Source organism: Camelus ferus, chromosome 6, assembly GCF_009834535.1.
Source record: "Camelus ferus isolate YT-003-E chromosome 6, BCGSAC_Cfer_1.0, whole genome shotgun sequence".
NCBI lineage: Eukaryota > Metazoa > Chordata > Mammalia > Artiodactyla > Camelidae > Camelus > Camelus ferus.
This window is the reverse complement of record NC_045701.1, coordinates 69,044,617-69,069,679: the sequence shown is the minus strand read 5'-3', so window position 1 is coordinate 69,069,679 and position 25,063 is coordinate 69,044,617. Positions and strand designations below refer to the sequence as shown.

The 25,063-nt window shown below is 52.4% G+C and overlaps 1 protein-coding gene across 6 annotated transcripts in view; it reads right to left on the bottom strand.

Annotated features, from left to right (window-relative positions):
* Positions 1-18,783, bottom strand: part of PAPLN (papilin, proteoglycan like sulfated glycoprotein) — a 32,921-nt gene extending 14,138 nt beyond the window's left edge. The window contains exons 1-15 of one of the 6 annotated variants that reach the window (XM_032482315.1): positions 18,762-18,783; positions 15,876-15,940; positions 10,999-11,114; positions 10,021-10,081; positions 9,646-9,748; positions 8,073-8,203; positions 7,146-7,269; positions 6,607-6,687; positions 6,341-6,513; positions 6,082-6,205; positions 5,524-5,650; positions 5,115-5,180; positions 4,371-4,578; positions 3,699-3,881; positions 3,355-3,496 (exon numbers count right to left, since the gene is read on the bottom strand). In XM_032482315.1, coding sequence (XP_032338206.1) covers positions 3,355-3,496; positions 3,699-3,881; positions 4,371-4,578; positions 5,115-5,180; positions 5,524-5,650; positions 6,082-6,205; positions 6,341-6,513; positions 6,607-6,687; positions 7,146-7,269; positions 8,073-8,203; positions 9,646-9,748; positions 10,021-10,081; positions 10,999-11,114; positions 15,876-15,929 — 1,693 coding nt within the window. In that variant the 5' untranslated portion in view covers positions 15,930-15,940; positions 18,762-18,783. The other 5 variants (XM_032482314.1, XM_032482313.1, XM_032482311.1 and 2 more) reach the window with 5 other exon arrangements.
* Positions 18,784-25,063: the final 6,280 nt, after the last annotated feature.

Here is a 25,063-nt window from a genome sequence, read left to right as displayed (position 1 = left end):
CAGCCTGGCTGTTCCTCATAAAGTTAAACAGAGTTACCATATGGCCCAGCAATCCCAATTCTAAGTCTGCACAGACACTGGTACGTGACTGTTCATAGCAGCATTCTTCATCATAGTCCGAAGGTGGAAACAACCCAAACATCCATCAACAGATGAATGGACAAACAAATTGTGGTACATCCATATAATTCGGTGTGATTTAGTCATGAAAACAAATGAATAAATACTGATAAATGCCACAACTTGGATGAACCTCAAAAACATTCTGCTAAGTGAAAAAAGCCAGGCACAAAAGGCCTGCTCATTCCTTTTTATATGCCGTATCCAGAATTGGCAGGGAGGCGCTGGTGGTATAGTGGTGAGCACAGCTGCCTTCCAGAATTGGCAAACCCACAGAGCAGATTGGGTTACCAGGGAAGAGGACTGGGGTTAACGGGCAGTGATTATTTAATGGGTACTAGATGCGTTTACGGGGTGATGAAAATTTTTGAAACTAGAGGAGAGGTGGTGGTTGTACAACATGGAGAACACACCAAATAACAGTGCACTGTGCGCTCCAGAACGCCCACTGTGTGTGATGTGAATTTCACCTCAATAACAAGTCCATATTGAAACCGACTGGACTGATAGATGAAAAGGACAGAAAGAGAGTAGATGATGAAAAGGCAAACATAGGGGGAGGGTATAGCTCAAGTGGTAGAGTACATGCTTAGCATGCACAAGGTCCTGGGTTCTATCCCCAGTACCTCTAGTTTAAAGAAAAAGCAAATATATGTGTACACACTTATCAAAATTCATCAAATTGAACATCCAAAATGTGTGTACAGGAATTATACCATAATAAAATTGTTTAAAAAAAAGAAAAAGCAAATATAACAAAATATTGACTGTGTAACTTAAATGGTGGGCACATGGCTGCTCACTACAGTTCTTCAACTTTCCTGTATGACTAAAATTTCTCATCATCTCACTGTCTAATCTGGTAAATTTACTAAAAAGCATGAACTGTACAAGTAGAATGAGTGAATTTTCTGGTATATGATAATTGACCACTTCAATAAAGTTCTTAAAAAGACTTTTCATCATAAAATGTTAGAGAAAAAAATGCAGAAGGCTGAGTAGAGAAAATGAGGACAACAGTTATTCTTTTTTTCATGATGCACAAAAAAGGCTAGCAGGACACCCCCAGAGTGCTCACAGTGAAGTGCCTCGGCCTTTCGTGTCGGGGCTGGGGGTGGTCCTTTCCTGCTATTTGTTAGTGTCTCTCAAATTTTCCACAATAAGCATATTACTACATGGTGGAACAAAGTTATGAAAAATAAAATAATTGAAAACTCCATTCCCATATGGACTAGTCCCCAGGGGATATTTTAAAAACAATAACTTAGGAAGCAGGCGGTAAAATCTTGGTTTTCACGTTATCGCCCATCCCACTCAGGCCAAAACCTCAGACAAGGCTGATTCAAACTCTCTCCCCGGTCCTGAAACCACTTGGGTAGGTGAATCTACGTTTTGAACTGGACATTTGATGACATCTAAATCCAGATCAGGTATGCCAGAGAAATTTTAGCATCTGAACTGAGGTGTGCCGTGAGTGTAAGCTATACATTGGATTTGGAAGACTTCATTTTGTTAAAAAAAATCTCATGGAAAAAGAACATAAAATATCCCATTCATAATTTTTATATAGATTATATGTCAAAAATACTGTATTGTGTTAAATAAAACATATTATTAAATATAAATTCACTTGTTTCTTTTTACTTTTGGCCAGTGCTGCCCTACAGGCCAGAAAAAAGAGGCAGCAGAGTTGTCTGTGTGTCCATGGGACACCCAACCCTCAGGGGGCCTCCTCTTCCCACCCTTAGCCCCTCCCCGCAGGTGCTCGCCAGTAAGCACTACAGCACTGGTTTCGGTACCCCAAGCCCCAGAAACCGCCTAAATTCTAAATTCTCACCCACCATGCGCTCACCTAGAAAGCACAGGACGAAAATGTTCACACACCAGATGGCATTTAGGGCAGAGAGTAGATACAAAATCACACTTACATTACAAGGAAGTTCAGGAAAGATTTATCCCAACACCGACGGGATCAAGGGTAATTAAAGTTTCTCGCTATACACTCCTTTTCTGATTTCCCCAAACTGTCCACAATGACCATGCATTATTATTATGCTTATGAAAACAGCAGTGAAGATTATTTCTCTTACAATTCAACCTGGTCTGAAGTTCTCTTACGGCTTCCTTCCTTTCTACCTATTGCAAATGCCTCTCTAGGGCAAGCCCAGGGCTGCCTCTTCCAGGAAGGCGTCCAGGGCCCTGGGACACTGAGTGGCTCCAGGGGGCTGGGCTTGGAAGAGCTCGGGAATCCTCCTGCTCATGCACCCTAAGGGCCAGGCCCAGGCTGAGGAGCCCCAGGAGCCACCGCTGCCGACCCTTTGCTCATCGAGTACTGTGTGTTCCTTGCCAAGAGATCACCACAGGCCTGAAAAGTCACTCTTACTAACTCATTATACAGATGCACAAACTGAGGACCAGGGAGGAGAGGCACTTGCCCAGCCCCGCAGCCCTTCAGCAGTGGAGAGGAGATTTGAACCCAGGTTAGCCGTTGACTCCAAGCCATTGGTTCTCAGCCACCTTACCACATGCCTCCATAGGAATCCTACCACTCCCCCGCCTCGGGCACGTCAGGGCCAAACACACTTCTCTGCAGTATCACCTCCAACTGCCCCTGTCCCAGCTCAGCCCCAACCCACACCTTTCCTCAATAACACTTCCGCACACCAAGTTAAGTGCTGGCCTCCGTGCCCTTCGTCCTGCAGCTCCTCATGACTGGGCACCGTCGTTCCCAGTGGGGATGGGAGTGAGGGGAAGTGGGGAAGACAGGGGCAATGTACGAGGACAAGCTTTCCTGGACCACCTCCCTCTCTGTGCTCAGTCACACGGTCATTCAACAAACATATTACTGAGTACCTACCACATGCTAGCAAAGTTCTGGGTGGAGGGGGGGTGCAGGCAGGGGTAAAACAGAAAGAAGGAAGTCAAGGTCCTGGCCCCTAGGCAGCTCCTAGCTAGTAGGCCGGCCTAACCATATACAACCACTGCAGCTCAGAACCAACCTAAGAGTGACAGCAGTTACAATGAGCTATGCGGGGTGGGGACAGGGCTGGCTTGGGAGGTTGCCTAGAGCTGGACTTCAGGGGTGACAAGGGCTTCAGTAGGTGGAGATGGGGGAGAAGGGCGGTCCAGGAGACTGACGCAGCACAGGCAAAGGCCCAGCACAGGAAGTGCTGGCCAGGTTTACGGTGGGGAAAGAGGTCAGGCCAGGCTCCGCCCCGCCCGTTCTGTCCTTACCAGGAGGAAGATGGCAGGGCTGCGTGTTACAGGGCTCCGCATCTGCAGGCTTCGACGGCAGCAGGCTCTCACAGTGGCCGGGTGGCCCAATGGCACAGACGACCTGGCGCCTCCGAGTGCCTGAGCTGCAGCTCTTGGAGCACTGGGTCCGGGGTGGGAGTGGGAAGAGAGAACATGCCCACATCAAGAGACAGACCTTGAGGCTGGGGGTGGGGGCACCCAGAAGGCAGAGGGGAGGTGCCTGGTCCTGCACGACAGACCCAAGGACAGGCACAGGCACAGCACCTGTCAGAGACCCAGGCAACCAGGCCTGGGCAGCAGGTATGGGGAGAGGAAGTACTCACTAGACCCCAGGCGCCTATGTGCCAGGCCTGGTTGGTGAGGAGGGGACAGTCGTCATGCACACAGGGCTCAGTAAGGGGGGGACGGTCCTCCAAGGAGCACGCCGTGGCATGAAGCAGAGACCCCTCGTCACCCCGGCAAGTGATGCTCCGCCTCCGGACTCCGGCACCGCAGCTGACAGAGCACTGTAAGGACCGGGCTGTCAGCAGGAGCTGGCCTTCGCCCAGAGGAGCCATGCCAGCTCGGACAGCTGGAGGCCCACTGGCCTGGCATGGAGGGCAGACAGCACCCTGTTGCCCACATTCAGACTGGGGCTGCAGACACCAGGCTGAGGTGTAAAATACGTTCCCTCATTTGCAGCAAGAATATATGTAGATGCTGGAAGCAGTGACCAGCAGCCCCAAGAGTGTCAGCTCTTCCCATGCCCCCCAGAAATGCGCCCAGCTTCTTCTTTCCCTCTACTAAAGCCTTTCCCACCCTGCCTGGGAACCTAGAGAAGGAGGAAGAGCACTGGAGCAGGAGTCCAAGTCCCTGCTCCTAGTCCCAGCCTTGGCAACAGCTTCCAATATGACCAGCAGGTCACTTTACTCCCCGGATCTGTTTCCACAGCGGAGGACAGGCCTCCCAGCCCTGCCCCAATCCCAGCCCCAGCCTGGTCCCAGCAGGGGCCTCACCTCCCCCCAGGGCTCCACACTCCAGGATGCACAGCGCTGCAGGTTGCAAGCCTGCGTGGTGGGGGGCTTCCCAGGCAGGCCCGCACACTCGGTGTCCTCTGCAGCCTCCTGGACGCCAGCCCCGTCGGATGAGACGCAGTAGACGGAGCGAGACTGGGAGCCGCCCCCACAGGAGGCCGAGCAGGGCGCCCAGGGCCCTGTCTTCCAGCTGGCAGGAAGCAGGAGGCCGGTGAGGCTGGCCTGGCAGCAGGGGCCAAGGCCCAGGCCTGAGGGGGTACCAGCTCTCACACGCAGGCAGAGGGGGGACCCTGACCCAGCCCATCCTCTGAGCATCAGGCCGTGCAGGTGAGGAGCAAAGAGCTTTGCACAAAGGCCAAAGTCCAGCCCAGGTTGCTGTCTCCTACCACTGTGTGCTGGTCCTGACAACATGGAGCCGGCTGCCTCCCTCAGTGTTCCTGTCCTCACCTGCATCCCCCCCTCTTCTCTCCAGATCCCCTGTCACCCCTAGCCAGACTCCATTCCCTCCGGGTCAGACCTTAGGGGCATCTCCCTGAGGGGCCGTGCTCACCCGGGTGTGTGGAGTGACTCTGCCTGGCCCTGGGGCCCAAGGACCCAGAAGAAAAGGTCACCCACACTGCACATGCAAAGCCAAGCCCACCACCATCCCAAGAGACCAGCTGCCACCAAGGACACGGGGTGGAAGGACTACACAGCCCATCAGGGAGCCTGTGGCCAGCGGATTACCTGTTCCCGCACACACGCTGGGCCCCAGCAAGGTGCCACGCTCTGGGCCGGTGCAGGTAAGAGGTCCTTTGTGCACGAACAAAGGCATTACCAACACCTTGGCATCTGACAAGTTCCCTGCTGGCTCAAACAGGTTCCTCCGGTACCTCCCCAACCCTCCTGCCACCAGCCTGGACTTTATGGGCACTGTGTGGACTCACAAGGGTGGACAGAATAGCCCGGGGTCTCGTGCTCAGACCCCTCCACTGCCTCCCCGCTGACAGCTGCCTCTTCCCCACTCCAGCCACTTCTGTGAGGAGCCCCCCAACCTCTTTCTTTGCTCCACAACTAAAGCAGCTGAGGGACCCCACTCCCTTCCCACCAAGAGCTTGGACCCCACATGGGCAGAGGGAGCTAGCAAGGGCCTCACCGCTTGGTGTGTGGACAGGGATGAGGGTTGCAGGGCCGGCGGTCAGCCGGCCGCAGCTGGTGCTGGCACATGTGGTCGGGGTAGGCCTCATTGTCGACGGAGCAGAAGACCAGGCGTGTCTGGTGACCTGCAGCGGCCCAGCCACAGTGGGCAGCCGGTCAGTCAGCATTCACTGAACGCATTCTCTAGGCCAGGCACCATTCTGGACACCTCCCAAGTATCATCTTGATTAAGCCTCAAATGACCCCCTGGGGTAGGTGCCATCATTGTCCTCAGTTTACAGATGAGGAAACTGAGGCTCAGAGAGTTTTGTTTGTAGGGGATGAAGCCCCACTCTGACACCCAGTCAGCAGCTCCAGGCCCAGCCTCTGCTGCCCATGGAGCACTGTCTCCTATGAGACGCCACTGCTTTGGGGAACCCTGACCCCTGGTTTCTGCCCCCAGTCACCCCAAGGTGACCTCCGTGACATGCAGCTGTCTCATCTACTTGTCCACCTCCCACCCAAGGCTGGAGTGCCCACACACAGCTGTGTGCCCTCCCCAGGCCGCTGCCCTCACCTCCGCCACACTCAGCGCTGCAGTCGCCCCACGAGCTGTGGCTCCAGCTGAAGCCGGGCCGGGGGGAGCTCAGGGGCAGGTGGTACTCGAAGCGCACGCCGGGGTTGGGCTCCTGGCTGATGAGCTGTGCAGGAGGGTCCCCTCTGAGCCTGACGCCAGGGGGGCCTCCCTCACTTGCCCCACAGCCCTTCCGCTGGCCCCCTGGGGGCCAGGTGCCCCCCACTCGCCCTGGAGGCCCTCTCCTGCCTGCCCCACTCACCTCAATGACCAGGGGCTCTGAGGTGGGGCCGCGGGCATGGAGCCGCTCGGGCGCCAGGTCCCCCTCGGCTCCCCGCTCATAGTGCAGGATGGTGCTGGCCACGGGCAGGGCCCGGGCGCCCTCGATCGTCCAGTGCCCGTTGAGGTAGTATTCACCATGGACGCTCTTCACCGCTGTGCAGGGTGAGTACCCTAGTCAGCTGCCAGGGCAGGACACGCCTCCCAGTCCCAGCCCCAGATTCACCCCAGACCCAAACATGCACTCACCCAGGAAATTCCTGCTGGCGGCCACCTCCTCGATGTGGATGCTGGTGGCCCCCACAGGAACTATGAGGATCTGGTTGTAGCCTGAGGGGCAGAGATACTCTGGGACCACCCGGGCACAGGGAGGATTTGGCCCTGAGGATGCTAAGTGCCTGGCAGCACAGATTGGGTGAGGGGAGGGCAAGTAGGACACAGCAGGGTGGGGTGCTTGGTGTTCCTGAAGGAAGAAACAGCTTTATAAAGGCCAGAGGGACAGGCAGGCTCCAGCACCCAAATGGGGTGGGAGAGGAGGGGACAGGTGGGGACGATGTGGGAAGAGATGAGGCAGCCAGGTGGCCACCGGATAGGTGGGCCGAGACCTGAGTATCAGCCCACAGGCTCCTGGGCAAGGGTTTGGCCTCCAACCTGAGGCATGACCTAAGTGCCAGATCAGACCCTCTCAGAGCCAAGAGAGTGACTCAGCCAGAACAGGAGACAGGCAAGGAAGGGGCAGGCAACAGACCCTTGTCTCAGCTGTCTGTGGACCCTGGGAGGACCCCCACCTCTGCTGAGGTCATTGGCATCAAAGACGCCTGTGATGGGGTAGCAGGTTGTGCCGTCACCCCCACACTGCAGACACTTGTCCTCCTGCTTTGATGAGTCCAGGTTGTGGTCACAGCCGACAACCTGCCAGGTAGAGATGAGGGGAGACAGGAAAGACCAGAGGAAGTCATGGTCACCCTGGGACTTGAATCCAGGTGGCCCGGCCAGGTCTGGGAAGAGCAGTAACCATTTACTAGCCATGGGGGCAAGTAAATGGTGACTGACAATCAATCCACCTCTTCCGCCTGCTTGGCATCCATGTCCCCTTCTCTGGCAACAACACGTCATTTCCCTTTGGAAGCCACCTCTCCTACTGAGTTTGGATACAGCTCCCAGCATAGGGGTTGGGTCAATCAGTGGGTTGTATACCTTGCACAAAACGTACAGGGGGAGGCCCAGGCCAGGACAAACCAGAAGCAACCCCAGGTCACTAGAATTCCTGGGAGTCCCAGGGGGTTGCCAGGCTGGGACAGCTGATGTCTGGAGCTGCTGGTGGCCATCTTTATACCTCACCAGAAGAACCTGCCTGATGCAAACGCGGACCCAGAGGAGAGGAAAGCCAAGAGACAAGGAGATGTTTCCAGCAGTGTCATTCAGGAACCCGCAGCCAGCCAGACCGCCCATGCCTCAGTGGCTTTTCTTTTTCCCTTAAGTCAGTTTTAGCTGGGTTTCTGTAACTTGCCACCCAGAGGGTTCCTTTTATTGTGGTGCTAGAGTTTTCAAAGGGCAAAAGTAAGAGGGCCGCAGGGCATCTGTGATGCAAGGCACCTTAGAAGCCAGTCTTGAGAAGGACATCAAGGTCTGGCCACTGGCTCAGGGAAGGGAGACATCCTATAATAAAGCCCCAAGCCAGCTCAGGGGGTGGGGGTGGGTGGCACACAACTTACCCGGCAGCTGCCATCCACACAGATGTCCCGTTTGCCAGGCTCACAGGGTGTCCCATCTATGACAGCCTCCCTGTGCTTATAGTAGAAGTTCTCCCCCTTGGGAATGCAGTTCAGTTCACACTTGTTTGGGGCTATGGCAGGCAAGATGGGAAAGTTGAGAGCCTGAGCAATGTTCAAGGCCTCTCCTAGCAACAGCAAAGCATGGCAGGAGCCAGAAGCACACATCTAGCTGGGAGAGGAAGTCCTACAGCATCCCCACCCCCAGTGGCTCTGAATCCCACCCCTAGCCCATGGAGAAGGGATGCTCTCCATGACATTGCTGCATCTCTGGGGACAAAGTCAAATAAAAATCCCAGAATAAGGAAAAAGGCAGATACTTGAGGAGGTCTATCTCAGAATTATGTATAATAGTCCAAGAGTTAACAATCAGCTACTCTTTAACTATTATCTATCACTAGGCTACTATGCATGTTGACTGTGCTGTTAAAAATTATGATACAAAGACTATACATAATGTGGGAAGATGCTTATAACACAGAAAGCAAAGTGATACCATGTAGTAATTACAAACATGTAAACATAGAGAAAAAATAACATGAAATAGGCTAGAAAAATGCTAGCAATGATCCTATGAAAGAAGTGGGGTCATTTTTTTGTTTCAGTTTTTGTATTTATCTAAATATTATACACGCATTGTTTAAATAGCCTAGAGGTGCTAATAGGGTTGCAATCACAAAGAAGGTACCCCTTTCTCAATCTTTCCCCTGTTCTAATTTGTCTACACTATAGATATTTCAATTATTTCCAACGTATGTTTACCTTAGGATCCGGGAGGAACAATGACTACTCACTAGGGCCACCCCCTTTAGCCCAGACCCCCTCCCCCCACCCCCAAGGCATACACAGGACATGACCGTTCACTGAGTTGGAATCCAGAGTGCCACTGAGTTTCCAGGAGTCATTTACAGGGAGCACTGAAAACTAGTACTCAGAAGGATTAACCTAAGGTATCTTCTGACTCATCAAAAATGTTCTAATTACACAGATGCTAGTATTTTTTTTTCTTGAACTGTATTGCTCTAAAAATTAATGACCTACAGCTGCCTCATAGTTACCTAGAGAGCAGGCCTCCAGCCCCAGAGGTCCTGAGAGAATGAGCTCTTGCCCCACCAAACCCCTTGGAGACCACCTTGCAGTTCAGCGGGATAGCATCCCCCCCACCCCTGCCCTGCAACTCCTGCCAGGTGAGGAAAGCTTCAGGAGCAGGCCAAAGCAACGCACAGAACAAGGCTCAAAATGGCACAGACCTGGGCATGGCTTTGTTTGCATCCAGAGGGAAAAAGGGTGTAAAAACCTCAGAATGATCAGCACTGTTGTGTTGTAATGGGTATGTGCCTGGGGGTACTGGTTGGGTTGTTTTTTTTTTTAATGTACTTGACACTGCATCTTTAATATAGTAATGAAAACTGTGAAATGCAAATTGTGAAGTTTGTTAAAGAGATCCGCAAAAGATGGGGCCCAGCACTGGACAACCGCAGGGTGTCGGGGATGGGGCGGGGACCTGCGCACTTACCCCCATAGTAGGGCAGCCACTTGTACCGCCGCCCCTGGAACTCCTGGCCATCGAACTCGGAGCACTGCTCCGCCCGGAAGTCGTGGGCGCCGTCTGGGCAGCTCTGGGGGGTGGGGGTGGGGAGGGGGCACATGACTCTGCTGCTGGGGTCCCACTGCGTGCTGCCCCACCACGCCAGCTGCGGCTTCTGGGAGGCTCAGAGGTGCCCCTGGGCTCATGACCCCCCTCGGGGGGGGTTGGGTGCGGGGTGTTTTGGGTGCAGGGTGGGGAAGGGGCTTCTGGAGTTCGGTCTGTGCACAAACAGGAGGGCACTAGGATGTCAGCCGAGTAGGGGTTCTGGGAAGCTGTCCCCCATCCCTGCCGGCTTTACTTTACCTCTGTCCGGCAAGAGTGGTGGCTCCGGGTGGGGCCCACGCAGCTGGAGCCCCCATCTCTCCTGTAGGGCAAGAGCACCAGGAAGACCCAAACCCCCATAACTAACACCCCGCCTCCCTGGAGCTCTTCCACAGGCCCCCCAGCTACGGATGGGCTCCATGGTGGGCAACCCTCAGCCAGAGGGGCAGCAAGGAGAGGAGGGGTGTCCCCCAGTACATAAATCCCCTTAGGTAGATGCAGTGAGCCCATATTTATACTTGGGAGAAGCCAGACGCAGGAGTCTAACTCTTCTGGAATTTGTCTAACTTGAGGCCACTCTGCCTCTTGAAGCAAATTCCCAGAGAAGACTCAAATTCTGCCTTTGGAGATACAACAAGATGTAACATATACCCACTTGGTAAGCTTATCCTGCCACTTAAGGAGTAAATGAGTATAAGGCACTTAGAACAGTATCTCATTGCTCTTCCTCTTCACACAGTTTTCAGGAACTAGTTAACCCACCGACAGGCAGTGTCTTCACGCCCCCTTTTGGGCGCTAAAGTACCTGTCAGAGTGCAGGGCACATAGCAGGTGCTTAATAAGTCACTTAGACTGGGAAACACCTATACTTGACAAAGAGGCTGACGGTAGAGAAACTGCACAGGTTAAGAATTGCTGAAGATTATTCATTAATTCAACATGAATTCACTGCACCTGCCACATGCTAGGCACTGTGTTAGGAGCTAGAGACTCAAGGGTGGATGAAGCGGACATGGCTCCAGCTCCCCTAAAGTAAGGTGGCTGTTGCAATCAGTGTGTAAGCACATGGGAAATGATTCAGTTTCAAGCACTCCACCAATACTTTTCCCAGCACAAATCTATTGTGTGATGGGTTCTGTCCATGTGGCCTAGCACTGGCCCAGGGCTCCTAGCCCAGGATCCAGCCACTCCCGAGTACTTGCCTTCTTTTGACAACCTGGCCCATTCTTGCGTCCCTACCTCTGGGAGTAGCAGGGGCGCTCCCGGAAGCTGACGCCCCCTCCGCAGGTCCGGCTGCAGGGGCTCCAGTTGCCCCAGGAGCCCCAGGTGTCACTCTGCCGCCTCACCTTCAGAGCCTGGAGGAGGAGATGCTCAGGAGTGGAAGTCAGCACTCGGAGCCCTCACAAGAGCTCTCAGGGCTCCCCCGAGTTCCCCTGCCTACAAACACCGCCCTCCTTTGCAAGGATCCTAAGATTGTGTTTCCTAGAGCCAGCCCTTCAGGACTACAACATCACCAGGCACTTGAACGTACTCATTTGTGGAATTAGCCAGCTTTCACCATAAGAAGCCCAACCTTCGCATCTGTCAAAGCCACTGCCACTAGCAGCCCCTGCTATTTGCCAGGTACAGTGGGGAAATGACCAAGCTAGGGGCAGAGGCTCTCTCTCCTGACCATGATATCCTCTGGCTGGGCAGAGTCTGGTTTGAGATCCAAGAAATCTGCAAACAGTGCCTTGAATGGAGCCCATGGATCAGCAGAACATACCTTCCAGGAGGGAGACATAAAAGGGCAGGAAGAACAGCGTGTTCTCAGGTAGATATGTCTCCACCTGTGCAGGGAATGTCACCCACTGGCAGTGCCATGTTTTTGTATTAAAATAAAAACTTAATCTAATCCTGCATGTGTGTGTGGGTTGGGGGTGGGGTGGGTTGTGGTTTCTTCCTGTCAATCTGTGGCTGAGACTCCCAGGAATCCTCCAATGTCCATCCTCCCCTTCTCCCATTAAAGGAACCTTTGACTCTGAGTTGGATACCTGGCTGCCCCCTGTGAAAATTCATTTCCTGGATTTCCTGCAGTTAACCGTAGCTATATCACTAAATTCTTTTCAATGAGGTATAAATAAAAGTGTTTTGCAGCAGCCTCCAGGACAGGCATACCTGAAAGATATTGTAGGTTTGGTTCCAGAACACCAGAATAAAGCAAATATTGCAATAAGGTGAGTCACATGGATTTTGGGGTGCATATAAAAGTTGTTTGCACTATACTATGATCTATTAAGTGTGCAATAGCGTTGTCTTTTTGTGTGTTTTTTTGCATTGTCCTAAAAAACAATATACATACTTTAATTTAAAGGTATTTTATTGCTAAAAATGCTAATCATCTGAACTTGGCAGCAAGTCCTAATCTTTTTGCAATAGTAACATCAAAGATCGCTGATCACAGATCATCATAAAAAACATAATGATGAAAAAGTTTGAAATATTGTGAGAATTACCAAAATGTGACTCAGAGACATGAAGTGAGCAAATGCTGTTGGAAAAATGGAGCCAATAGACTTGCTTGACACAGGTTGCCACAAACCTTCAATTTGTTAAAAAAAAAATGCAGTATCTGCAAAGCACAATAAAGCAAAGTGCAATAAAACAAAGTGTGCCTATAACCTCCTTAAGAGATAGCTTGCATGTGTATTTGTCCTCTTTCTTCTCCCTCCTGTACTCCTTCCTGCTAGTTGGAAATCAGATGTGATGGCTGGAGTTGGAGCAGCCTTATAAACTATGAGGTAATTTGAGAATAGAGGCTTCAAACAGTGAAGCAAAGATAGAAGGATCCTAGAACCTGGGGGTACTTTGTAAGACAGACCATCCCTAGACTTCTGACCTCTGTGTGTTTATGTGAGAGAGGGATCAAGTCTCTCTTGTTGAAGGGCTGTCATTTGGGACTCTGCAACTGGGATACAATCCTAATGGATAGTTTCCCACCAGAAAGATCTGACACCCTGCAGCTGGCATCAGAAGCCCACATGCTACACACATATTCTCTCATTTAAACCTCAGAACAACCTGACAGACACCAGTGCATGGATAAGAAAAGTGAGGCAGAGGGAGTGGGAGCCACGTAGCAATGTGTGGACATAGCAGCAGGTTGGCTTCACTCCAGACCTCTGCTCTTATACTAGGTTCCCACCGACCTCACCTGAGGAACCAAAGGGGAAACTAGATGAGTCCCAAGGAGCTGGACAGGTGTTAGACCTGATTTCCTGCTGGGAGGCAAAAGGGGGACTGAAAATATGTCCTGTTTGCCAGAAGGGGACTTTTATTTCAGGGCATCGCCACATAAAAATCTCTAGGGGAAAAAAAAATCACTACCATTTTCCAGAGAAAGAACTTGAGTCCTAACATGGAAAAGCACGCTCTTCCGCCCGCTGTAAGCCTCCAGCCACGTCACAGCATTTGGGCTGTGGATGGAGGTCTGCGCGTGCGCGGATTACTCACTGCGTACTTCTAGCACCCCAGTGCCAAACATCTAGTTATCCTTGTTTTATAAATAAAATCAGAACCCTGAATCAGAACAAATCACACACACTTGCTGAACCACATACAAAATCGAGAAGGAAGGGCCAGCCAGACTAAAGGTCTGAGGTTTCACTCTTCAAATCATTTACCCTTCAGTTCTAACTGAGCCAAAATCTCCAAGCTTCCAAAAACCAGTGAACCGAAATATGTGTTCTCTCGATAAAATTTAAACTGAAGTTTACTGGGATCAGTTTCTATTTTAAAGGGGAAGATACTGAGTGCCAGGAGGGTGACTTTCCTGGGACAACCATCACCCCCTACCCCCACCCCAGACTCATCACCACATTGTAAGAATTCTGGAAGCAGCCCACAGGGACTGCTGCTTTCTCATCCTGCCAGCCTCAGCCTAGCTAATTACCTCAGCCTAGCTGCTAATTACCTCTGACCAAAGCCTGTTTGGATGTCAGTCTTGCTCCTGAAGCACATGACCTGACCCTCCCCAAACCACCCTGCCCTGGGGTGGGGCTGGGCTTACCAGTGTGGGTAAGGCAACAAGGGGAACCCCTGGCACGCAGCCACCTTGTGCCATCAGGATGGGGTGGGGGGTGACTCACCCGAACAGAGGGCCCTCTAAGTACCAAGCCTTGCAAAATGCCCCTCGTCCCCTGCCCCCAGCACCTGTGAGGCAGGCATCCTAGAGCCAGGCCCTGCCCAGTACTCAAGTCTCTCTGATGAAAGAAAACACATTCAGCCAGAAGCAGCACAGGACACATCTTGTTTCTCTGTAATTACCCAAGCCACGAGCTGCAAGATGGTGTGAAGCCACAATGAGCTGGTCCAGTCCACCCTCATGCTGGGCCTGTCTTCACCTGCCTCCTGCCACTCTCAGCACCCGACTCGCTCCTTCTCCAACCCCCGTGTGAGGCAACTCAGGAGCCCCCTTTCCTGCTGCACTGTTCCTAGGGGATCAGCTGCCTGGTGTGCATGGGTCGGGGGGTTGTTATGGGAGTGGGAACAGAGGAAGAGATGAGGAGACTGGAAGGCCCCCTCAGGAAGCCTCCCCCGACCAGCCTTGGGGGTAGTGAGGGGCGTGGAGGTAGTGCTATATCTCAGCTTCATTCCTCCTTAATCAGCTACTCATTCTGCTCAAGCTGACCCCTGTCAGCACTGAGAATGATCTCACGAAGTGCTGGGGATCCAGTGGTGGTGGTGGGGGTCCAGCCCCCCAGCTAGAACCAGCCTGGGTCACACCCCTGCCCCAGACAGTGGAGGGGGTTAAGAAAGTTCTCAGCCTGGCCAGGTCCAGCCCCAGCTGAGCTCAGCGTATGAGTAGGAGGCAAGAGAAGGCTACCCAGGTGTTTCTAAGGAAGAAAGCACCTAATAGGACCCGGGTTGCTTTGGATACCTTGACTCATTTCATCTGCATGCAACCTGTGGGTGGGTGTTATTACCCCCCCCCCCACCTCCACCAATTTAAAGGAAGCTAAGACCTGCTTGTTTGCTTAGGGACACAGCTGTTAGGTTTTCATTCTGGGGTCTTCCCCTCTCTGCCCTTCTCATCCTCCACTCACATTTCTAGTGGCAGCATTTCCCCTGCCCTCCCTAAGGCAGCAAATAATTTGAGTCTTTTCTCAAGGTCCTCCTGCCAGCCTCAGAGGACTGGGCAGACCTGTGGGTCTTCCCCATGGAAAGCTCTCCAGGGGCAGGGCTTGGCTGCCTCTGTGACCTCCATCCTGTCAACAGCAGGAGAAGGCTGGCAGAAGCAGCCTCCAGGGCCAAGCCCAGCTCTGCAGACCATCTTCTCCCTAAAGGTGGGTCCGGCAGTCTAGAAGATTCCCTGTACCTCCTCAGAATCCAGGTATGTTCTTCGGGGCCTCTGTTAATGAAACAGCTACTCTGATCATCAGCTGGCTTCCTGTGTCCACTGTCCACTCTCTAAACCTGCACTAATGCAGTAGCCACTAATCACACCTGTGGCCATTTAAATTTACCTTAATTGAAATTTAAAAATTCAGTTCCTCAGTTGCACTAGCTACATTTCATGTGCTCAGTAACCACATGAACCGAGCAGCTATCTATCTCATTGGACAGCACAGATATCAAATATTTCCATCGTCTCAGAAGTTTCTATTGGACAGCCCTGCTCCAGATGTTAACCCCCAGAGCAGTGGGGAATTGCTGGCGGCCCAAACAGCCCCAAACTGTCAGCTGAGTTTGGTCCTAGGCAGGTAGCAGACGTCTGGTGGGATGGGCCACCTAGCCCTGCACCTTGGCTGGTGTCATCACTGACCCCCTCTTCCTTCCGCCCTAGAAGACCACCAGGGCAGAGGTTCCCAGCCTTAGTGAATGGGGAGGGCGCTGGGAAGGTGCCATTTCTGCAAACTGCGCCCCGCAGCCAGGCAGGAAGTTCTGGGCACCTTGGCCAGATGGCTTCAAAAATCTAACCCCTCTCTGAAGGTGCTGGGGACCAGGGCTCACCTCCTCCCACTCCACCTTCCCCGACCTTGGCCCTCTCTAGCCCTCAGGGGGCTCGAGACCACGGAGAGGCTGTCACCCCTCTCCCCTCCCAGGAGGGTCCTCCCAAGGGGCAGGGCCGCACTCACCGAGGACCCGGGTGCAGGGGCCAGCAGCAGAGGCACGAGCAGCAGCAGCCGCATCTCGGCCAGGCCTGCGGAGAGGCCGGGGTTGGAGGGGGCGGGGCAAGGACCCGGCAACACCCCACCCCGAGCCTCGCGCTCCCAGCCGTCTCTGGGCCCGCGCGGTGGCAGCATGTCCCTCCCTCCCCGCTGCCCACAGGTGACCCGGAGACATGCTGAGGGACGGGAGGGGACGTCGTGGGGTGCAGCAGAATGGCCGTGCCATTCACACAGCGAGGGAGGGAAGGCCTGTCTACAACTGGCTTCTGAAAGTTCAGCGGTTTCAGGGTTTGAGGGGAGAAAAGAGGACAATTAAATACTTCCTTGTTGAAAAACAGAGCTCAGAATCGAAACAATCAAATTCACTGTTTTAATTCAGCAAGAAGTTCCTTTTAAAAAGCCATTACACTACTTGTTTAAAAACTCGTTAATATAGATGTTTTAAATTTTTTAAGGCACTTTCCAAATTCAAATGATTTTAAAATGTTAATTGTATCTTACTTGAAACCCAAGCCAGCATTTCTGCACTGGAAAAGCTCCACAGTCTGGGTCCAGAAGTGGGTCGTGCGGGGAGTATGTATGTGTGTGTGTGTGTTTGTGGACTGCCCGTGTGGAGTTTGGTATGTGCATGCATGCGAAGTGGGAGAGTGCAGTGTGTACAGAGTGTAGTCTGGTGCGTGGGTGCAGTATGTGTGCATGTGTATACATGTCACTGTACTGGAAAATGACACACACAACGTGCCCCGTTCAGTACAGAACGTTAAACAAGTACTGGCTTGTATGCTTAAAGTTTAAAATCTGTAATTCTACGAAAGTTCTCTTTAATTTTTTAAGCATAAAATGACTTCAGTTTACAAGAATAAAACAGCATACCTAGTACAACCTGGCACATTTAACGACGCACATGCTCCGTTAACTTAGCACCAACAGTGTTTCATGTAATCATTTTCACCGCAAACCTGAGGTTCCCAGGGCTTGGCGGGGTGAGGGCGGTGGGGTTCGGCCTCACCCTTCCCACCGCCGCGGCCCAGCCTCGCTCTGAGGGCCCTCCTGGAAGTGCCGTGGGCAGAAGGGGAAGCCGCGGTGCCTGGGGACCCTTGTTCTAGGACTAATAACGAAGGTGATGCTGCTCTAGGGTAGAGACAGCCTTTCAGGGGAGGGGATGAGCATCGGTTAGGGTAGAGGCGGCAAGACGGACAAGAGGGAAAAACTTTATAGTTGCTACAAGGGGCTGGCAGGCGGGGCGGGTCTGCGGCTCCGCGCCAGGCGTGCCGGGGGCGGGAGTCTAGGGTCCCCGCGCGTCCTCCCCGGCCGCCCCCAAAAGAGGATCACCCCGCGCCGCCAGAGGAACGCGCCCGTGCAGCCCCGGAGGCGGGGAGATCCGGCTTCCGACATGGGACGCGGGGCTGGCCCGGCAGGAACCCGGGGCTCGGGCGCTCCAGGCCGCAGAGATACGGAGGAGGGACTGCGCTAGTCTCAGGGGCTCTGCGCCAGGAACTGCGCCCGACGGAAGGCAGCGCTGAACCCCGCGAGGCTGCCCTGGTTGCCTCCGACCGCCCGGCCCCAGCCCTATTCCCGGCTCCCAGCGTTTCTTTTCCGCCGGCGACCTCCCACCCCGGCCCGAGGGCGCGGAGGCGGGGTCTCCTCCCGCGCTCCCACTTCCTTCGACGCCGATCTCCCCGCGAGCCCAGCGGGGCGAATTCCAGCAGCAGCCTGGGGGTGAGCCGCCCGCGCCAACGTTCCTATTCTTCTACCTCCTACCTGTCTCCGGGAGTCCTGGGCGCACAGGGCCGGAAGGGCCGCTCCGTCGGTGTCCGTCCCAGCCTAAGCCTAGGAGGTCGGCCCGGCCACCCGGAGCGTCTGCGGAGGTTGGACTTTCTCTCCCCGCCGCTGGCTGTCTTCCTTCCCGCCCCATCTCCCCCACACCCAGCCCTGCTGACATCCATCCCTGGTGACTAGCGATGCCCAGGGCCTCCATTCCTTTGGCTCTGTGCCAAGGCTTGGCTTGCCCTCCACTCTGTGCTGGCACCAGCCCCATTTCTTCTGCGCCTGAGCCTTCCAGTTCTGTGCCATCCCTCCTACACATCCCTGCGTCCAGCTGCCTGCTTGTCTTCTACCCCTGTATTCTATGATTGGGCCACAAATGAGTTTCTCCACACACCTGCTGCTCTTTCCCACCTCCCAGCCACCTTTTACCACTGCCGAAAATGAACGCTGGAAACCCCCTCTCCCTTGCAAACTCCTACTCATCCCTCAAGACCCTGGTCAAACTCACCTTCTCTAGAAGCTTTCCTCACACCATCCCAGGCAAAGTTGGTGGCTCCCTGCTCCCTCAGTCTCCACCTCTGTCTGCTGTAGTTCTATGATGCATCACCCTGTGGGAACTGGAGTCTCCCTAACTTAGCAGTGAGGTCCTCGAGGGTAAAGCTTGCATCCCTATCTCCTGTGTCTAAAGCACTAGTTGGGATCAAGGTAGGAACTCAATAAATGGGATAAAATTAATTTCCTTTCCTAATTGGCCTTCTTTTCCCCAACCTTGCCTGCCATCTCTTTTTTTGGAACTGGAAATCACTTATTTCCAGAAAAACAGCACTGGCCCTGGGGCACATGGGAGGTAGGGAATCACAAGTCTGGTTCCTTGCCCCCATCCTCTTCTGCCTTCAGCCCCTTTCCTAGCCTGGCCATTTGGCATTTCTCCCCTGGCCTCCTTTGGGGCAGAGAAAAGTCACCAATGGGGAGCTCACCCCGTTTATAGACCTCCAGCTCCTGCAGCACATCTCCCTGGGCCATCACTGATGCTCAAACAAAATGCTTATTAAAACATAAACATGTTAAATCTGGCCCATTTCTTACCTATCAGTGAAGAGAGGAGAAGAAGCAGCTGTGTAGCAGGGGCCCCTGGGAAGTTGTGTGAGTTCTTAGGCAAAGATAAAGCTTGGCAGAGAAAAGGGAATGGAATTACCCAAAGCTTGTCTAGAAAAGGAAAATAGTTTCTTCCATTCAAAAACCCTACTCCCTGCCCCCATCAGCCAGGAATTTTCTGAGCTTGGTCAAAGGTTCCTGTAAAGTGGGAGGCAGCTGCCTCTCCTGCCGTGGGGGGTGGGCAGCCAAGGCACCTTCCTGCTCTGTTCCTATTTTTCCTCCATGATCTCTGCTTCTCAGACACACCCAGGGCCATGATTCCTTACTCCTCACCCCAAATGCAAAGGAGACCCAGAGGTTGGGGAGGCAGAACCCACACAATGCTGCTGGGACCCACCAGCCAGGCTCTGGCAGTCACTGCCCAGGTCAAGGCACTTGTCTTCAAGCCTCATGTCCCACCACCTCAGAGGGACATGTAACTACTAAGGCTGTTTTCAAGCTACCAAGGTAATGTCACTAACCACAGAGTTGTGCAGTCAGCTCTCCCAAGCTGTGGGCTCCAACACATAGATCGTCCCCACTTGGGGAGTTTACTTTCTAGTAGGGCACTGCATTCTTCCCTTGTGTGTGTTAATTTAGAATAAAACAAATCTTACAAGTATTTCCACAATAAATTCACAACCTATGCTACAGCCGAATCCAAAAGGAAAAAAGAGCACTTCACATTTAAGGATTTCTCCATTTATCTCTCTACTGCCTCTTTACCCTCCAACACATATCCATTTCCCTTGATATAGTCTTTCAAAGTGTTGGGGGGGGGCAGGGGGCTGCTGGGAGGAGAGTGTTCACTCAGTGTCAGTCTGCAACCCCCACCCCCTGTACCAATCCTCCTTCCTCCCTTTGCTGCTGCCTGTATTCAAGTCAGGACCTTGAAATGCCAAACGGGACTGCAGGAGTGAGACGTGCAATGCTCAGTGTGGCTGATGAGAGGCTGTCATACACCACCTGTATGGGAGTGTATGGACTTTGGAGGGGAGTTTTATCCCCAAAGCTGGGACAGAAATACAGGTTCCCCGACCCTTCCCACAGACACAAGGGCCCTCCAGAGGGAAAGAACAGAATTCCTGGGATGTCGTTCAGTGGCCTGGGGCCTGAATCCAGATGTTGGGATACAGCCCCAGGAGGAGGGTGAGGCCACACAAGGAACCTGGGTGTGGGCAGGACTCTGCCCTGGGGCGGGAGGCCAGAGACGGGAGAGCATCAGAAACGGCAAAAGAAGGGGTTTTCTGGAAATCCTGTCCTGATTGGCTCCCACCCAGCGGCTCGAGCCTTAGAGAGCTCATCCCCTTCCTTCCACATGGACACACCACACACTGCAAGGATCTGGGCTACAGTCTTCTCTGGAGAAGCCAACCACCTGAACTCCTGGAGACATTAAGGGAGCTGGTGTGTGGAGCGCCCCCTTCACCCACTCTCCGCTTCCTATGTGGGAGAGGCTCAGGCCCAGTCCCCCAGAAAGGCCAGTGTGGGGTGTGGGACCTGCCCGTAGAGCATAGGCTGGAGGGTCCTTCTCAGCCCAGCGTGGACAGCCTGGCCTCCAGAGCATACCTGGTGTCCTGTGGCTAAGCAGGGTGGCCTCGGTGCCTCGGTCGTTGCAGAGAGAGGGCAAGGTGTCACTCTCTTGTTGCAGGTCCTGACATCTGGCTTGGCATCTGCTGCTCTGCAGCTGCTGTCCCTGTGGGCTGCCAGGAAGGGGTCCCGGGGTGGGGCCCCCAGAGGCCAGCAGCCAAGTCTCCTGCAGTCCTCTCTTCTTGGTGCCTCCATCACTCTCCCAGGGCATTTCTCATCTCCTCTGCTGCTTCAGCCTCTGTATTTGGATGACTCTAAGCCCAGAAACTGAGAGGTGTCTATGCCTGTGGCAAAGACCTGGAAACCTCACTTAGAAAGTCAGAAGACCAGCACCTTGCAATTCAGAAACAGACTTTCAACACTAACTTTTCGTCTTTTTTTGTGGTGCTTCTCTAACCAGTAAATTTCAGACCCATCATCCCAGTCCCCTGTCTTAGAGTATAATGATGCTGTGGTTACTTTTCTATTAAAACAGACATACAGACTTACAACATGGATGAACCTTGAGAACATGGTGCTAAGTGAAGCAAGCCAGACACAGAAAGACAGATACTGTATGATTCTACTTATATGAGGTACCTAGAGCAGACAATTCATAGAGACAGAAATCGGAATGGTGGTCACCAGAGGCTGGGGGAGGAGGAATGAGGAGTTAGTGTTTAATGGGCACAGAGTTTCAGTTTTGCAAGATAAAAAAAAAAGTCCTGGAGGTGGATGGTGATGATGGTTGCACAACATTATGAGTGTACTGATACCATTGAACTATACATTTTAAAATGATTAAGATGGTAAATTTTATGTAATGTGTATTTTATCAGAATAAAACAACATGCATTATGAAATAAAATTAAAACTTTTGTTTTCTTAAAACTCCGGAGACATTTCTGCCTGTGGCTGCCACTTTGGGCTGTGTCCCAGACCCTCAGGGTCTCTCATGTTCCCCTGTTGTTTGAGCAGCTTTAGTTAGCACACTGGAGAAATGTTGTCTGTATTTTACAGAAGAGAAACCAGAGGCCCAGAGAGGTGGTCCCATTCACAGCGCCCCTCTGTCCTGGAGGTAAGCCGCACCGGCTCCGGCTAAGCAGTCAGACTTCTCAGGGCTGGGGCAGCCTCTCCTGCTTTTGTTGCTGTGTGTGTCTGGGACTGTTACTCATCTTCTCAAAGCCTCCATTTTCTCACCTGTAAAATGGGGATAACCCTACTCACAGGCTGGATGAGGATTACCTGAGACAATGCTTGTGATGGGCTCAGCATAGGGTCTGGACACGTTGATAACAAATGCTCAATGGACAGTGGTTTTATGGGGCAAGTACGTTTCTCCGGGGCTTTTCTTGGTTAAATGAGGGGTGAGTAGAAGTATTAAGACCTGCACTATCCTTTATTCCTCCTGCACTCAACGTGGTGACGTTGAATGGGGACAAACCCATATGTCTCTCAAGATGTCACAAATGTGCTCTGGGGGAGGAATCCTGTTTGGAGTCAGCCTGGACCACTTGTTTCTAAATACTGGGTCTCTTAAGTGGATAAGGCCAATTGACTTCAGGCTCCAGAGTCTCCAGCAAAACCCTGTAAACAAGGGCAAAACTGGTTAATATTTGTTCTTACTTAAACACATTCCCACACATGTGCCCTGTTTATATCATCCTGCACGGAAATCCCCTCCCGGGGACCCCTAATCCACCCATGACTTCATTTATTCACTAAACACTTATTGAGCAATTCCCAGGAGCCCTGGGGTGGGTGGCTGCATGCACCCAGCTCCCTCTTACTGCTCAGGCCGGGCTGGTCCCCACACATTGGGGAGCAGGAGGTTTTGGGCAGTTGGGTGGCCAGACAGAAGGCACACCTCCGTGGTCTGTGTGAAGGTGCCCACACTGGCTTCCCTCATCTGGCTCAGAGGCACCAGGATGAGCTAGACAGTTTCCTCTGCCAGCTTCCCTGTCCAGAGAGCCAGTCTGCAGACAAGGGCTGTTTGCTCTGAGAATAACAAAGGAGTGTGTCAAAGAGGGTGCGGGGAACCGGTGGGATGCCACACCTCAGGTAAATTGAGGGAAGAAGCAGGTCCTCGGCCCTCTGCCAGCCAGAGACAGAATCCTGGGGCAACATTGTCTGGGAAGAAGGGGCTTGTCTCGTGAGAAACTGCAGAGGTGGGGTGATCAGGGAGGGGCTGCAGGAAACAGCTGGGTTGGCTGCGTTCCCGGTGGGGAGATGGGGCCAGACTTGTCTCCAGCCCCAGGGGCAGGGGCCCTCTGAGGGGGTGGCCAGCCTTCGTCTGCCAGAAGGCTGGAGCACTGCCAGGAAGAGACAGGCAGGGCCTTCCAAGTCCCCAAGGACGGATGGGGCAGGAGCCCATAGTGCTACTGGCCGTCCACGTCGGCCCAGCCTGGCAGAGCGGTGGTAACTCCCAGGCCTGGTCTCCGGTGAGCTCCATCTGGGACGGGCTCTCTCTGGGTCAGATCACTCAAATCTCCTCATAAAAAATGTTCACCAGTGCATCTGACTTAAAAACAAAAGTCAATTCATGCAGCAATTATCAAATGCTTGGAGTGCTTGGTAAATCATTTCTTTAATGACAAAAGTTGCATAATCACTTGTAACAAGTCTATGACTTTATTATTTACTTATTTAAGTCATGAATTGAATCTATTGTGCAAGTGGACAAAGGGGGACTTCTAATCTTTGCTGGGTAGAAAGAGATCCCCAAAGGATAACTTGCTGCATGTGGACAGGGGCAGGGAGAGGACCCTGTCTCTCCGGAGGGTGAGCTGCTCTGAGGCCATTGCCATGGGCCCATCTGGCACAAAAAGGGTGCCCTGGCTTAGACGGCCGGAACCAGAGAGTCAAATGGGTGATGCCATCAACAGCACATTAACCCCTGGGCAGGCTGGTGCACTGTAGGATTCCCACAAAGGCTGAAGGCCCTTAATGAAGAGCCATGGACTTCACTTCCAAATGCCTAAGGAAGTAGCCTGAGAGTCAGAGTAGCCACATTAACCAGCGTGAAGTCTAGCCCAGCTCTCCCAGCCCTGCCTTATAGGACAGACACTGAGGAAATGAGAGTGAGAACAGACGCTCTCTTGGCGCCCTCAGACTGTGCCCCCAAGCCCTGTGCAGCTTGCCCAGGACAGAAGAGCCCTTTCCCCTCCACTGGGGTGTTACATCACTCACATCTGATGACGTTTTCAAACTGGATCACTGTCTGGCTGCACAGACCAGAGAAGACCTCTCACCAGGAGAGAAAGGGCTGGGGGGAGCTGGGTTAGGACTCTCAGAAACAAGATTTGACAAGGAGATTTCCAAAACAGCAAGGGTGGCATGGAAGTCATTTTCAACATTTCAGAAAGACTGAAGAAATCACACTTTCACATCTATCAAGGTTAAGCAAGCTAATACTGAGTCATCGCACTACACATTTACTGCTATTTTATAGCAGATGAAGGTAAATCCAGTTAGTAAGCAGAAAAACAAGTTGTTTCCTAACAAGTGGACAAAACCTCTGAAAAATCTAAGTGCAGGATAAAGTCCCAGAAACCTCTCCTCAGTTTCCTCAGCAGATATCTGAGAGACTACTACGTGTCCATCTGTGATAACCACGTCGGGAGAGGATGCACCGGCCCTTAAAAAACTCACTTAAGTTCAGGTATTTAGGCATAGTATAAATATATTTATCTAGCTCCCAGTGTTGTTTTCACTTTTAAATCATCCTTATATGTGAGTCTAGTGGTTCTTGACTAGGTCTGCTACCCAAGAAAACTAATATAAACAGAATTTTATCTGTGATCCACCTTGAGGTGTGCTATGGATGAAAGGATAACAAAAGCCTTTCCTCTCTTGCATAAGGAATTGACCTTGGGTTACTATGTAATTAAAATAATTTTAGGGGAAAAAAAAAGAAACAGAGAAGAGTATGTCACCTTTTCTCCCAGGAATTAAGACTCCCACAAACCTGGTTTCTGGGGCTCTTCCATCTCCCCTCTTTAGAGGGCACAGCATACCAGGCACAGAAGGACCAGCCCACATAAGATAATCTTTGCCAAGAACAAGAGGCCCTGTGCTGAAAGGCCCCCGTGGTAGGTCAGGTCATCATTCTCCACGGTTTCTCCAAGTCATTTAATGAAGAGGGTATAGGCTAAGTAAATATGGAAACAGATTTAGTTAGCAAATGAAGTTTTCCTCTGAATAAATCATCACTTTAATTCAAAAACCAGTTACCCCTGGGTGTCTCCTACATATTTCATTTTGTTTTTAGCATATGCTCTTTGTCTTCTTGCCAGTTCAGACTCTTCCCTTCTCCCCAAGCTTGGTTCAAACCTTATGCTGCTGGAGAAAACTCTGCTCTTAAACCCTGTCTTTTGTAGATCCCTCCTTTACTCTGCCTTCCCATCCACACCACGTAGTGAGTCTACACTGTCTTGCTTGTACTCAAGCATGCTGTCATTTCACTTCTAAACAGATCCTAAGCTGTTGGTGGGCAGGGTCGCCCAGCTTGGTACACAGAACAATCCCCAGAGAGAATGGCTGGGCTACAAAGAGCTGCGGTACTTACCTAGTGATGCAGGAAATTCAGCCTCTTTACTCCTGCTTCTCAATCTGCTCGAGGACATTCTTCCATCAAGAGCACCTCTGTTAGGGTCCCTAAGAATCAGAAACCCCTCCCAGCTGAG